Below are 14,100 nucleotides of genomic sequence, written 5' to 3'. Positions count from 1 at the left end.
TTTAATCAAGTTTTATATGATGTGTATAGAATAAAAAAATGACTAACACATTTCAAGAGTCTTATTACTTTTAATAATAATAAATTAATGCCAATAGTTGCCATACAATGGATACCTAAAATGTGGCCGAACATGGAAAGTTTTACAAATTACTATTAAATACAAGTAATTCTCCCCACTTTCTCCAAATGATCCTTGTCTTCCTAATCAATTTAGGAAATTCTACTGCATTTTTAAGTTACACCTCCACCACCACCACCACCCCAGGACCTTATTTAAGTTCCTGTGCCTCCTGACCTTCCTGCTCTGTGTTTCTCAACATGAAGTGTGTTTGCTTTTCTGGATTCAGAAAGAATCTAGTCCAATGAAAATAACTGGATGCCTAATTTTCAGCCATGTAACAAACTTCAGCAACTCATGCAGTTCATTATCTTTGATGGATAAAAGTATTAAAACACAAAAATAAACCTGAAAAAACTGAAACATTATTCTGCAATCTAACAAAAACATGAAAATCCCTGTGGATAACAAATTATACTACCAATCAAAAAAGTCTGGACACACCCAGAAATTTTCATGTCTTAAATAAATTTGTATTATTCAATATATCATTAAATTGGTACATTATGAGTGTTTCTAATGGCTATCACTGCTTGAAATGACTGATTTTAATTTATTATTCACATATGACTACAAAGTCCTATTTTCAGCAGCCATTGCTGTGGTGTCCTAATGGTCAATCAACTTCCTTAGCTTATCCTTAGTCATTTTAAATACTAATTGGTTATTAGAGAAACCTCTGTAATTGCATTAGCACTGCTGGAACATGTTATTCTGATCACTTGGGTTGCAACGTATTGGCATTCCTACAGTACAGTTCTGGGATCAAAAACAGCCAAATGAGACAGCTTTTTCAAGAAACATGTCAGTCTATTTTTTTCCTAAAATCAAATTTATTTCAGAAAACTGAAGATTTCATACAAAAGTGTCTATTGCTATCTTGAGGCGATGGTGAACTGGATCTAACCAGGATAGAAAAGGAGGTAAGGCCCAGATAGCCAGCTGTATATAAAAATACGGACATCAGAGTTTGTAATTTAAGAAATAAAATGCCTTACACATCCTCAGATGGCTTCTTCCATGACAAAAACAATACAGGTACATGCCAAATACCAGTGCAATCCGTATCAGAGAAAAGGACTCTGGGATGTTGGCCTATGATGAGGCTGATTCTCAAAGAAAAGGCCATATCTGAAACTGTCAAATAAAAAGAAAAGATTACAATAGACAAAACAAAACACAGATATTGGGCTGAAGATGACTGGGATCAACCCTAAACAGAGTGCGAGTCCTTTAAGAGACACATTCATGCCCACATCCCCCAACATTCCGGAAGGTCTTTCAGAAATGAAAGGAAAATGGGGAGTACCTGGAAAAAAGTCAATTTAAAACACTGGGACAGCACCTAACTGATAACGACTCAAAACAGGTTTCAGATCAGGAATGTTGATTCCGTAATTCTATGAAATTAAATAAATATACAGTATGTACATATATAAAAAGAGGTGTTGGTTAAGTGGCTAAAATTTCTTCAGTCTGTACAAATGAAACCCAAGTACCCAGATTACAAGGTTAATAGGAGTTTAACTCTTGTAGATTTGTTTTCCTATGTTCTTACTGTACATTTAAGTGACAACATGCCGAATGAAATCCAAAATGAGTTCTAATAAGAAGGAAGAGTACAATTTATTTCAACTTGTAAATAGTCCTCTCAATATAACTGAGGATTAGGTTTTTCTATTGAAAGAACAGAATTAGATAATTATATTCTTGAACAAAAGGAGACGCGCACTTCCGTCTATCGGGGGTCTCAGTAGTGGTTAGGCTCAGTCGTCTTCTACGATGATAATAAACGTTGACTGTGCTAACTAATGCAGGAACATATTACTTTTAGGTGCCACAACTCGGTATCTTCTATACAGTCTCGATAGGCAGTACTGCATTCCCTCGTTATTTTACGGTCATTTTGAGTAACGATTCTGATTTTCTGAAGAACAAAAGTGATTTCGGTACATGGTAATAAAGTTAAAAACGATTACCGTTTGCTAAGCTAACGCAAAGAAAATGACACTCCGATTCCCTTCTAGACCAAAAAACTGCATCCACTCGGCTTTTTCACAGAGTAACCCTACAAACGACGCGCGCACCCGCTGTGTCAGCGCTTTAGAGGCGGTCCTTCTTTTTCTGATTGGTTTACAAGACTGTCCGGGGAGTAGGCAACTATCGGCGCACATTACAGCTACTGCCCCCGTGTGACCGGAGGGCATCTGGTTTTATTTCAGCGCGCACTTTTTAGAGCGCCGCTGTTTTCCCTGCACTTGTGATCTTTTTGGGGACGTCGTTTGCTTGCAAGTCCAAAAGTCATGACGTCCGCCAGCAACGAAGAGCCGTCAGCGGATTGGGGAGAATGCATGGAGGCGGCGGTGGAGATCGCGCGTAAAGCGGGGCAGGTTTGTCATGGGGTATCGGCGGGCACGGGCGCGGGCACGCGATACCGCCTTCCCTGTCCGGTGGGAAAGCTCCTCTGCTGCATTCCTTCTTTTAGGCTGCCCAGATACTAAAGAACAGCTTTAGATAAATCCATGAATATTTCATTTTATCATTAATCATTTCATTGTGTAAAACCTCAGTTGCTCAGTAGACTGCTATTTTAACGGAAATGACCTAGATCAGCTACTACTGAGCAGGCAGATAAGCACAAAATGAACAGATGAGATGCACGTCAACATGTGTATTAATGAATTCGATGCGATGCAAGGCAGAGTTTGACCGCTGAACGTGCCTGCCTGCTGATTCTTTCGTGGCGCTGGATTGATAGCAAAAATCTGAAGTGGTGTGTGCGTGTGCCCAGTACAGGACTGGCAGACCGTGCGGTCCAAATTGTCACCAGATACGTGAATCCAGGAAATTGACTGATTGGAAGAACATGTCGCGAGCATTGACAGGCAGAAATTAAGGAAGAAGCAATGGACAAAAAGTGTGCATTGTCGTATTCGGGTGGGTTTAAATTTGTCAAGTGATGGCCGTGTGCAATAGCGAACCAGGGTTTCTCCTAATACTGAGCACAATTGCAAAGTTTATTTTTTATATGCAACATAGTGTTAAAAGGTGTTCATTTTTATTGACTTATACATTTATAGTATATGCACAGATTAAGGTATTGGCCAGTGAACTGGATGTTGAATATTCATCACTGTTAAGACCTCAAAATTCTCACCTAAACTATCAACCCACAGCCTTAGATACCAGAAGATACTGTGGGTTGGGGGTGCTGTTTTTCATTGCAGTAGGTACTTATCTGCAGGCCATGCTTTCCCTGTGGTTTAGGTGCCTTTGAGAAAACAACAAAATTATGAGCAAAAAAAAAAAACAGATTTATAAAGGAAATAGTTCTCATGCAGGAGGTAGTTCTCAAACCCATGGGTGAAGGGTACCATTAGCTTTGGGCGTAAGGCCAGAACCAACCTGGGCAGGGAATTAGGCCATACCAGGGACAGATGTGGTGAGAATTTATTGTATTATTGTAACATGCATGTTTTTTTGGGATTTGAGAAAAAATTTGCATGTCCTATAAAAAAAAATACACAGAGAAGCTGGTGCAATGAGCACTTACAGGCTCACAACAGGCAGTGTCCAGGAGCTACTGTGTCCCAAAGGCATCCCTTAACCAAAACGTACGATATAGTTACTCATGTTATGCTTGTATTATTATGACATAGTATATGTTTTTGAAGACTGGTGAATCAGTCATGAAGTCATTGATGAAGTCAAGGCCTTATCAAAAACAGTGTGAGTTCTCATGGAGGCTCCACAAGCCAGGCAGGTCTCTTCTGCCTGCTTAGAATAGGCTTCACTCTAAGTAGCTGAATCCCTAACTCTACTGGACTGCTTTGGCCCATTCAGGCCTAAAAGGGTTTTTTGCCTCTTTAAAATGTCCCAAAAATCTCCAAGTATCTTTTAAAGGAAAGGAAACCATAAAAAAAAGCCTTTGGCTTGAAAAGACTTTCCAAAAAAATAATCTCTCTATTATAAAAAAAAAATCTTGGAAAATCTTGGGAGTGAGAGCAGACATGATCTTCTCGGTAAACACTTTAACGTCACGTGAGACGAGGCAGTAAGACAAAAGGACAGCTGCTGTACAGGCTTTTAAATGATTGCAGTACAAAAAGCAAAACATGCACCTCAGCAGCAGTAGCACAAAGCCATCAGCTGATCCGTCCGCATCTACTTAGCGAGCGTTCAGCTTCCCCCCTTCACAACTCAAGCGGGAGAGACGCAAAATGGCAGAAGCGTTGTGTGCCTCCAGTGGGATTGAGAGAAGCGATCGAGGTATGATCATCTCGGAGAGACACTTTGATGTCACGCAAGACTAGACATTACAACCTTAGGAAGCAAAACCCGTGAGACGGTGACTTTTGCACATCACGTCCTACTTACAAACAATTTAAAACAAGTTCATATTATTCTAACCTAGCAGTTGTTGGAATGCTTTTGGCAGACACACTTCATGCGTCCCCAGCTCTTAAAACAACAACAAGCGACAAGCAGAACACGCAGCTTGCCAGCAGCAGCAGCAAGCCAGCAGCAGCAGCAAGCCAGCAGCTGTTCTGAACATATCTCCTTAGCGTGTGTTCAGCACCACAACGTGAGCAGCATTATATGTCCCACAAGAAAGAGATTTAACCACGTCTGGGGTGGGAAATAAATGAAAAATATTGTTTTTACAAAAGTTTTAAAGTAAAAGTGAACATAATGCATATGTAACAATTACAATGAAAATAACAATCTTTTTAAATTGTATATCCGGTAAACCAAACCCGGGGGTGAGCGAGCAAAGCGAGCAGGGGGCAGAGCCCCCTAGTCTTTATAAATCAAAATAATTACTAATGAGGAGGAAAAAAAACAACAAAAATGCTTAAAGGAGGAAATGGGAGTTGAATCAGTGATCCAAAAGAATAATCCAAGAAACAGGAAAAACAACCAACAAAACCAGTAAATTCAATATGAAAACGACACATGCACTTAGACTCCACTAAACTTTGATGTGTGACTAAGCTTTCTTTTCTTAGATACACAGGGGAGGGAGGGAGGGAGAACTCAGAAGTGGTGACATCAGGGTGGCCCTGCCTCTTAAGGTAAAATACAAGGGACAAAGGAGAAATGAATTATACATCAATAGAACACCTCTCTATATATATGTAAAATCCAATGTTTGTTTGTCTGTCTATATGTCTGTCCACTTTTCACGAGAGATCTACTTAAGAGATCTTTTTTTTCTCCATAATTTGCTTGAACATTCCGGTTGACTTTGCGACCTCTCTCATTGTGCTATGTATCATAGTTTGCTTGTGGTGCCAGTTTATTTGCACGAATCCAATAGACATGCAGCAGGCTGCGGGTAGGGGGGGTGGGGCCCTCCTCACTCACGTGCCAGCCACGGGCTATTCCTTACCTCTGCTTAGCTAGTGAACGAGAGAACTACTTAACGGATTTAGATCAGGTTTTTTTCTATAGTTTGCTTGAACTTTCTGGTTGGTTTTGCGACTTCTCTCATCGCACTAAGAATCATAGTTCACTTGCAGGAGTGATATATTTGCGCTAATCCAAGAGAGAGGCTGTGGGCCGAGGGGACGGGGAAGTGTGACGTCAGGAGTTGGGAGCTGGGCATGGCCCTCGTCACTGTCCTGTTTCACTACTATGCGGGTGGAACTGCGGGGGACAGCTAGTTATTAACGTAAAGTACAGAATTAAAATAAACAAATCAAAAACACTTTAAAATAAACCAAGAAGATATTACTGTAAAAAGGAACATAAACAGAGGCCAGGAAACACAATTTGAGTGACACATAACAAGAGTCAAAGGTGGAAAAGTTCAAGCGATGGTAACACGGAGTGAATGCACAGACTACACCTACAGCACAACCTGAACACAAGTCTCTGGGGCTCTAAGTGAAAAAAAAAATCTGCATACCTTTTCTTTGTACTTCTTGCCTTTTCCTGAGCATAATACTATTGATTTCGTTTCCATGAAGTGAAAAGAGCATTTGTCAGGCTTCCTTAGTGGCTTTTTCAAATTTAGCAATGTCAGGTGGTCCTCCTTGGTGATGGTTGAAGATCAAAGTGCCACTCAACCTCATCAGCATAATGTCTTATGTTCAATGTATTCCTGATTAAAAAAAAAGGAGGTCCTCTTTTTAATACCAATAGTAAGAGGTGAAAGCATTGGATCAGACATTTAGCACATGGTGAATAATAAATAAAAAAGTCACTATGCAAAATGAAACTGTCACAGTGAGATGTTTGGTCAATTGTGATTTAGAGGCTGTGGCAACAGGTATTTTAAATAGCCCTCGAGTAACTGCATCTCTTAACAACTGCAGAACTTGAGAGCTGTAACTCAATTACAGGCCTTAACTTCCATCCATCCATTATCCAACCCACTATATCCTAACTACAGGGTCACGGGGGTCTGCTGGAGAGAATCAATTGACCTCATTACTAAACATAAGTAGCTAAACTAGAACAACAGAAAAATGCTAAGAAAAATAAGTGCCAGCATAGAAAACAGAGGGAACAGAGAGTAAATATTTACCAAAAAAAAGTAGGAAAAATAAAACCTCACACTAGAACATCTGCTCAGTTCTAACAAATACATTTAGGACCAGGTCAGCAACAGACAGGAGACAACAAAACCTAAATGTGATGAAACTTCACATTAATCATCAGGGTATTTTAGACTCGGGATCAGACATCGTAGTATTCACCATGATGTGAATATGTTTTTATACAGCAGAGCAGAGATTTTGACAGAAATGTAAGTCTTTGGGCAGTTTCACTTTACACAGATGCAGAGCCTGGTAGATACAGTAAGTGTTTTGTAAATAAAAACATAGGTTACATGTGACTTTGCATGTTTATCCATAAATACAGGATGTGTTTGCACATGTACACTAAGTAATGATACAGAATGGTTTACATGCACAGACGAACTCCAAACTGGTGTCCTATATGCAGTATTTATCTGTAAAAGAATGCTTTTAAATTTGCCGTATATACAGTAAATAGTGTTTATGTTTCATTTACACAAAGTTGGGGATTTAAAAAAGAATACAATCAAAAAAAATCAAAGTCCGTCCTACACAGGGACATAACTAATACACACACACTGACACTTCTGCCCAATGCTGACATTGCATTTCTATTCAAGACAAATGTTGCTTTTATTTTACTCACATACTTTTTCATGAATGCTGTCTTATAACCAGGTTTAGAGGCTTCAGGATGAATGTTGTCTTTCAGTTTCTGCAGCCATGTAGTTATATTACCACAGGTAGTAAAAAATCTAATTTTATCATCACAATTTTCCTGGAGATATTTGTGCTGGCAACGCACCAACCTGTACTGTCCAAGCCTGCTAACTTCCTCCAGCTCTTACGGGGAAATGTGCAGACACTTCTAGGCCAGCTAAACAAAATATACTCCCTCCAGAATGTTCTGGGTCTTCTTCCAGTAGGACGTGCCTTGTACACCTACTGTGAGAGGCACCCAGGAGGCCACATAAGTGTACAGCTGAGCCACTTTATGATTCAGTAAAAAAGCAGCAGTTCTGGTCTGGGGTCCTCCCCACTGGTGAGCTTTTGAGCCCATCACAGAGAGTGAGCCCACAATCCTTACACAGGAACCTCATCCATTCGTTCATTCATTTATACTTTTTTTTTTTAAAATTTTATTAATTTTATTGCAATCGTTCCATACAAATCAATCAATTTTTACAAAAAGTAGGATTGAGAACAAATCAACCCCCACCCCTGAGAGAGAGAGCATGGCCAACGGAGTAAAACTTAAGGCTTGTAAACATACCTAAATTGATGAGTTTGATAAGCCAATAGAGATGCATGGTGAAGAAAAAGAAATGCAGAAATAATTGTTTCCTCTGTGCTTTAGGAGCTTATTCTAAAATATTATTGATTAGATCCTGTCATGTTTTGAAAAAAATCTGTGCAGATCTTCTAAATGAGTATTTGATTTTTTCCAATTTCAGATAGTATAAAACATCTGTTTCCCACTGACTTAAAAGAGGAGAGTTTGGGTTCTTCCAGTTTAGCAGAATAAGTCTGTGTGCCAATAGTGTAGTGAATGCAATCACAATTTGTTTGTCTTTCTCCACTTTGAGCCCCTCTGGAAGAACCCCAAACACAGCTGTTAATGGGTTAGGAGGGATTGTGAGTCCAAGGCTGTCTGAAAGGTAATTAAAACGTTTGGTCCAGAGTAATGTTAATTTGGTGCAGGCCCAAAACGTGACCCAGTGAGGCTGGGACTTGGTTGCAGAGTTCACAGGTTGGGTCTTGCCCTGGACAGTTTTAGGCGAGACAGATGTACTCGATATATAATTTTAAATTGTATAATTGTATGCTTTGTGCATATGGAGCTCGAGTGAATTCTCTGCATTGCTACTTTCCACTCCTTTTCTGAGATATTAATTGAGAGATCTTTTTCCCAGTGTCCTCTTGGATCTTTGAAAGGGAGGGACTATAAAAATTTTTTTTAATATATTGCAGAGATAGTGTCTGAGTCCTTGAGATTGGGCAATATTTTTTCCAGCATGGATGAGGGTGCAAGATGAGGAAAATCGGGAAGGTTCTGTTTAACAAAGTTCCTAATTTGAAGATAGTGAAAGAAATGTGTAGCTGGAATGTTAAATTTGGAATGTAATTGTTCATAGGATGCAAAGACGTTGTCTATATAAAGATCTCTAAGCAAGTTAATCCAACATTTTTTCCAGATATTAAAAACTGCATATGTTTGCGAAGGTTGAAAGAGGTGGTTCTCTTGCAGAGGTGCCACAGATAAAAGCTTCTCCATCTTAAAATGCTTTCTACATTGGTTCCCTTCATTTATACTTGAGATTTCTGTCAGGCTGAAGCAGAAGCACATCTGTAATATTTAATCATGTACATGAAGGCCAACGTTGTAGTGGTGGACTGTAATTATTGCAATCTGAGGAAGTCCTTTCAGGACATCACCTATTCTACCAGAGAAAACTAATACACTCCAGATGCCTGCTATTCTATTGTTACTGAAACATACCATTCAGCAGCTCCTCTGCAGTTTGCTGACCACAGCTCTACTGTAATGTTTCCTTTTTATAAAGAAATGCAAATGAATACCCTACCTGTAAAACAGGTTCGTACATAGCTGGACAACTAATGGCTGAGCAACAGCTAATGGGCTGATTTGAAACAAAATGATTGCTGTATTTTCAAAAACTCTCATACTGATTTTAAGTGACACATGGATTCAGTACGTTCTGTATTAAATACTGTCTGCCCACTGGCTTAATAACTTATAAATTTAAAACATTAAATTAATAATTACATACTCATCATGCTTGAAAAATGTGTTGCCACATTTCATTCTCATGTACACAAAATCCAGACGTGACCTTGAGACGCCTGGGAGACAATTCAAGGACAGCGCACCAGTGTTGCCAACTGTAAACCATTAACACTGATGGCTTGCTTCCAAATGAGCTGAAGAAAGCACACTTTCCCAAAAATAACAAGGCAAAAAATTATCCACCAAAGCTCGTAGGACATCATGGAGTTTTATGATAGAATTTTGAACACATAATATTTAGAAAGGTGAAGACCTGAAGAACAGTTAGACACCACTAGTGCTCCATCCTGAAGAGCTGCTTACAGTCCCTTTTTGTTCTTACGTGACATTTGGGTTCAAACTGAGCCATTTCATAAGTTTCATCTCTCTCTGAAATTTAAGCTAATTGATTTTGTTTTCTCATACATGACTATTTGACTATAGCTACATCAACATGACTCGGAACATTTCAAAACAAAAGTGACAAATTAAGTTTGTTTGAAGAGAATTTACACATTTTTACAATCATTCACATTTAACCCAGTGGTGAAGAATGATAAGAGTAAGAGAGCTGTAATGGGATAGCAGAGTATTAACTTATGTTGGGAAATACGGTATTAAGGAATTTTCTGTCCTAGTGACAGCTGTAAATAGGGTTTGCCCAAGATCTGGTGCACACTTTAACACACATCACCATCCATCACGTCAAAGGTAAACATCAGTTCAATGTCTGCTCATAGTGAGAAGTCAAGTAAAATGGCACCTTTTATTGGCTAACTAAAAATATCGCAATATGCAAGCTTTCGAGGCAACTCAGATGATTACATCTTGCCTGAAGAAGAGGCATATTGTAATCTTTTTAGGTAGCCAGTAAAAGGTGCCATTTTACTTGACTTCTCACTACATTGATAATGGCTAACACGGTAAAACACCCTACTACTACTGTATGTCTGCTCATGATCATTAAAGAATTACCAACTACAATATGACTACCTTCAGTTTGCAGTATGTTAGGTAATTATGCCTTTTGACACACTGGCACACACCCTGTGCTGCTGGGTGAGGCTACAGCACTTCTATGGCTCTGAACTGGATCATGTAGTTTCCATAAAAGACTGATGGATTCTTTGTTCAGTCACATCAGTTAGTTTTTTGTTCATTAAGCATACAGAAAATCAATGATTTCCTCAACTTTCAATACTATGTTTCATCTGCTCTCAGGCAGATACTTTTGAATTCTCAAACTTGTGCCACTCAGTTCACAGCTGGGGCAAGCCAGAGCCAATCGGGCACAAAGCAGGACCCAGGTTTGGACAGGGTGCCAGTCTATCACAGGGCCCACTCACACACGCTCATATATTGTCAATTTGAAATGAACTATTAACATAAGACATATAGCATGTCTTAGGAATACAGGGTGAGAAAATCCACAGTCAGGCTTGGTGGTTCTTTACGTAGCAATGCTTAGCCCTGCATGGTCATGCCACCCACTTTTGGATTTGTAAGAATAAAAGGTACCAGTTGCTAATTAAAGCAGAAATTACACAAAATCAAGGGGGCATTTTTTTTAATGGTTCAGAATGGGAATGTTCAAAAATGAAGAAATGGCAGGATGTGGAATGATGAAAGCACTGTGGTATATACTGGAATTTAAAATATACAGCTTTTGAACTCTGCTATATAACTAAGTGGCACAATGCAATATGATAGCGTAATGACTGGACAAGTAAAAATAGAAACACAATGCCCTCATTATCGAGGAACATGCATTAGGCAAATTTCAGTGCTGGTTTTATGGTGATGAGAATTTCTCTGCCTTTATTTATTGTGACACATTTTTTAGTATTAGAGGTGAGTCCCGCACTTAGAAGGCAATGCTGCTAATGTGTTCTACAAGTTATGAGCCTGAACCTAAAAGCAATTATTTTAGTGTGCTGATTTTGTAAGATGAACTCCTATGCATTTGTGGTTTACCGTCTATGCTTCTTGTTTCAGTAGCAAGTCAATATGAATGCCGGAAACCACAAAGTCAAGTATCGTGCTAGCATTTTCTAATGCCAGAAAACAGCATGCTTTCAGAAATCAGTTCCCACCTGGTCAACATGTACCAGAACCCGTTACCTTTGTATGTCACAGTCAAGAGACTCATGATACATAAAAAGAAAACTCTTATTGATTTGTAAAAGAAAGAATAAAAAATTAAGAATTTCCAGGTTCTGTTTTTTTTGTTCTAGTTTTCAGCTTGTTTTTACATCCATTTGTTAAACATTTTAAGGCAAGCACTTTGTTATATTTGTTATTAGATACTTTAGTCAGTCATGATTCTTTGACTGATAGATTGGCCTCCAGAGCCCCTGTCTTTCCACTCTGAAGACAATGAATAATCATCCATCCATCCATCCATTATCCAACCCAGTATATACTAACTACAGGGTCACGGGGGTCTGCTGGAGCCAATCCCAGCCAATACAGGGCACAAGGCAGGACCGCAGGAATAATCATTTAAGTTTTAAAAAACATATTCGGGCAGCCTGCTCCCACATTTGACCATCACCGAGATAGATGGAAGAGACCAGATGACAGCAACGAAGCATCTCTATCTTCACCTCCTAGTCTCTTTTGTACTCTTTCACCTTCTCAACCACAACTTCATCCCAGCATATGCCCAGACCCTAAGTGACTGTGGAAAACAGTGACAACTGAAATCTAGTCTGGCATTCTAGAAGATGCCCCCTCTGGCAGTCTTATAGTCCATAGCACCATTGCACCCTGACCCTCAACTAAACAAACATGAGCTATTAAATATTTTTGGACCACCTATTCTCGTAACAGAAGTGTGGGGATTCCACTTGTCCCATATAGAGGTCCTTTGCTGTCACCAGACAGTTGGCTTTGTGTTAGTGCCACATGGCCTCAGTCCCATATCAGGGCACCTTTGCAGTGACAACACTTCCAACCCTCTGGTGGTCCCCTTCTAATCTTGCTTGCATTTAGAGGAGCTGTCAATTCACATATGTGGGTTTCTGTAATATGCTGTATATACTGCTGGCCCTTTTATCCCTCATGCTATTTTCCTGCCTTTCCAGTAGAACTCGGAGCTGAAATGGTGAGTGTTAGGGGTCTCAGTATTTACTGTGCATTTACAACGTTGGTTTAAAAGTAATTGTGGATAGATACAGAATATGTATCATAAATTAGGCCTTAGTGACCACTTCTACTTGGCTAAACCAAATAAGCACAGATGGTGAATAACAATATTTCATGTTTGCCTTGCTTAGGTCATCAGAGAAGCTGTTAAACATGACAAACGTGTAACGACAAAAAGCTCAGCTGTCGACCTGGTGACAGAAACGGATCACCTGGTTGAAAATCTGATCATCTCTTCTCTAAGGGCAAAATATCCTTCTCACAGGTACTGCTTTGATACCATACCTTCAAAGTTTCTTCTTTGTAGGATTGCAAATATTTGCTGTTTGTTTAAATTCTCTTTTTAATTTTCATCCACCTTTTAGCTAATTTGAATTTATATAAAATTGTTCCAGTTTTATAGGTGAAGAATCTTCTGCAGCTGGTGAAAAGTGCTATTTAACAGATAATCCGACCTGGATAATAGATCCTATTGATGGGACTTGCAATTTTGTTCACAGGTAAGAAAAAAATGATATATATAGGTTATGTTTATGTGTGTGTGTGTATATATATATATATATATATATATATATATATATATATATATATATATATATACGTATACAGTGGGTACAGAAAGTATTCAGACCCCCTTCAATTTTTCACTCTTTGTTATATTGCAGCCATTTGCTAAAATCATTTAAATTAATTTTTTTCCTCATTAATGTACACACAGCACCCCATATTGACAGACAAAAAAAATAATTTTTGAAATTGTTGCAGATTTATTAAAAAAGAAAAACTGAAATATCACATGGTCCTAAGTATTCAGACTCTTTGCTCAGTATTTAGTAGAAGCACCCTTTGAGCTAATACAGCCATGAGTCTTCTTGGGAAAGATGCAGCAAGTTTTTCACACCTGGATTTGGGGATCCTCTGCCATTCCTCCTTGCAGATCCTCTCCAGTTCTGTCAGGATGGATGGTAAACGTTGGTGGACAGCCATTTTTGGGTCTCTCCAGAGATGCTCAATTGGGTTTAAGTCAGGGCTCTGGCTGAGCCATTCAAGAACAGTCACAGAGTTGTTGATGCTGCCACCGCCATGCTTCACTGTGGGGACTGTATTGGACAAGTGATGAGCAGTGCCTGGTTGTCTCCACACATACCGCTTAGAATTAAGGCCAAAAAGTTCTATCTTGGAGTTTTCTAAAAGACACCTGAAGGACTCTGAGATGGTGAGAAATAAGATTCTCTGGTCTGATGAGACCAAGATAGAACTTTTTGGCCTTAATTCTAAGCGGTATGTGTGGAGACAACCAGGCACTGCTCATCACTTGTCCAATACAGTCCCCACAGTGAAGCATAGTGGTGGTAACATCATGCTGTGGGGGTGTTTTTCAGCTGCAGGGACAGGATGACTGGTTGCAATCGAGGGAAAGATGAATGCGGCCAAGTACAGGAATATCCTGGACAAAAATCTTCTCCTTTCTCCAGAGTGCTAAGGACCTCAGACTGGGCCGAAGGTTTACCTTCCAAC

The 14,100-nt window shown here is 39.3% G+C and overlaps 2 protein-coding genes across 2 annotated transcripts in view; one reads left to right on the top strand and one right to left on the bottom strand.

Moving 5' to 3' along the window:
- The window catches only part of LOC120530339 (centrosomal protein of 290 kDa-like), a 34,941-nt gene extending 32,743 nt beyond the window's left edge, over positions 1 to 2,198 (bottom strand). Inside the window, exons 1-2 of the mRNA XM_039754751.1 lie at positions 2,100 to 2,198; positions 1,119 to 1,257 (exon numbers count right to left, since the gene is read on the bottom strand). Coding sequence (XP_039610685.1) covers positions 1,119 to 1,249 — 131 coding nt within the window. The 5' untranslated portion in view covers positions 1,250 to 1,257; positions 2,100 to 2,198. The remainder of the gene's footprint in view (positions 1 to 1,118; positions 1,258 to 2,099) is intronic.
- Positions 2,199 to 2,313: 115 nt separating this feature from the next.
- impa2 (inositol monophosphatase 2) overlaps positions 2,314 to 14,100 on the top strand; it is a 31,516-nt gene continuing 19,729 nt past the window's right edge. The window contains exons 1-3 of the mRNA XM_039754750.1: positions 2,314 to 2,510; positions 12,714 to 12,847; positions 12,978 to 13,082. Of these exons, the coding sequence (XP_039610684.1) occupies positions 2,424 to 2,510; positions 12,714 to 12,847; positions 12,978 to 13,082 (326 nt within the window). The 5' untranslated portion in view covers positions 2,314 to 2,423. The remainder of the gene's footprint in view (positions 2,511 to 12,713; positions 12,848 to 12,977; positions 13,083 to 14,100) is intronic.

Source organism: Polypterus senegalus, chromosome 5 (genome assembly GCF_016835505.1).
Source record: "Polypterus senegalus isolate Bchr_013 chromosome 5, ASM1683550v1, whole genome shotgun sequence".
NCBI classification, from domain to species: Eukaryota; Metazoa; Chordata; class Cladistia; order Polypteriformes; family Polypteridae; genus Polypterus; species Polypterus senegalus.
This window is presented reverse-complemented; position numbering and strand designations above follow the sequence as displayed.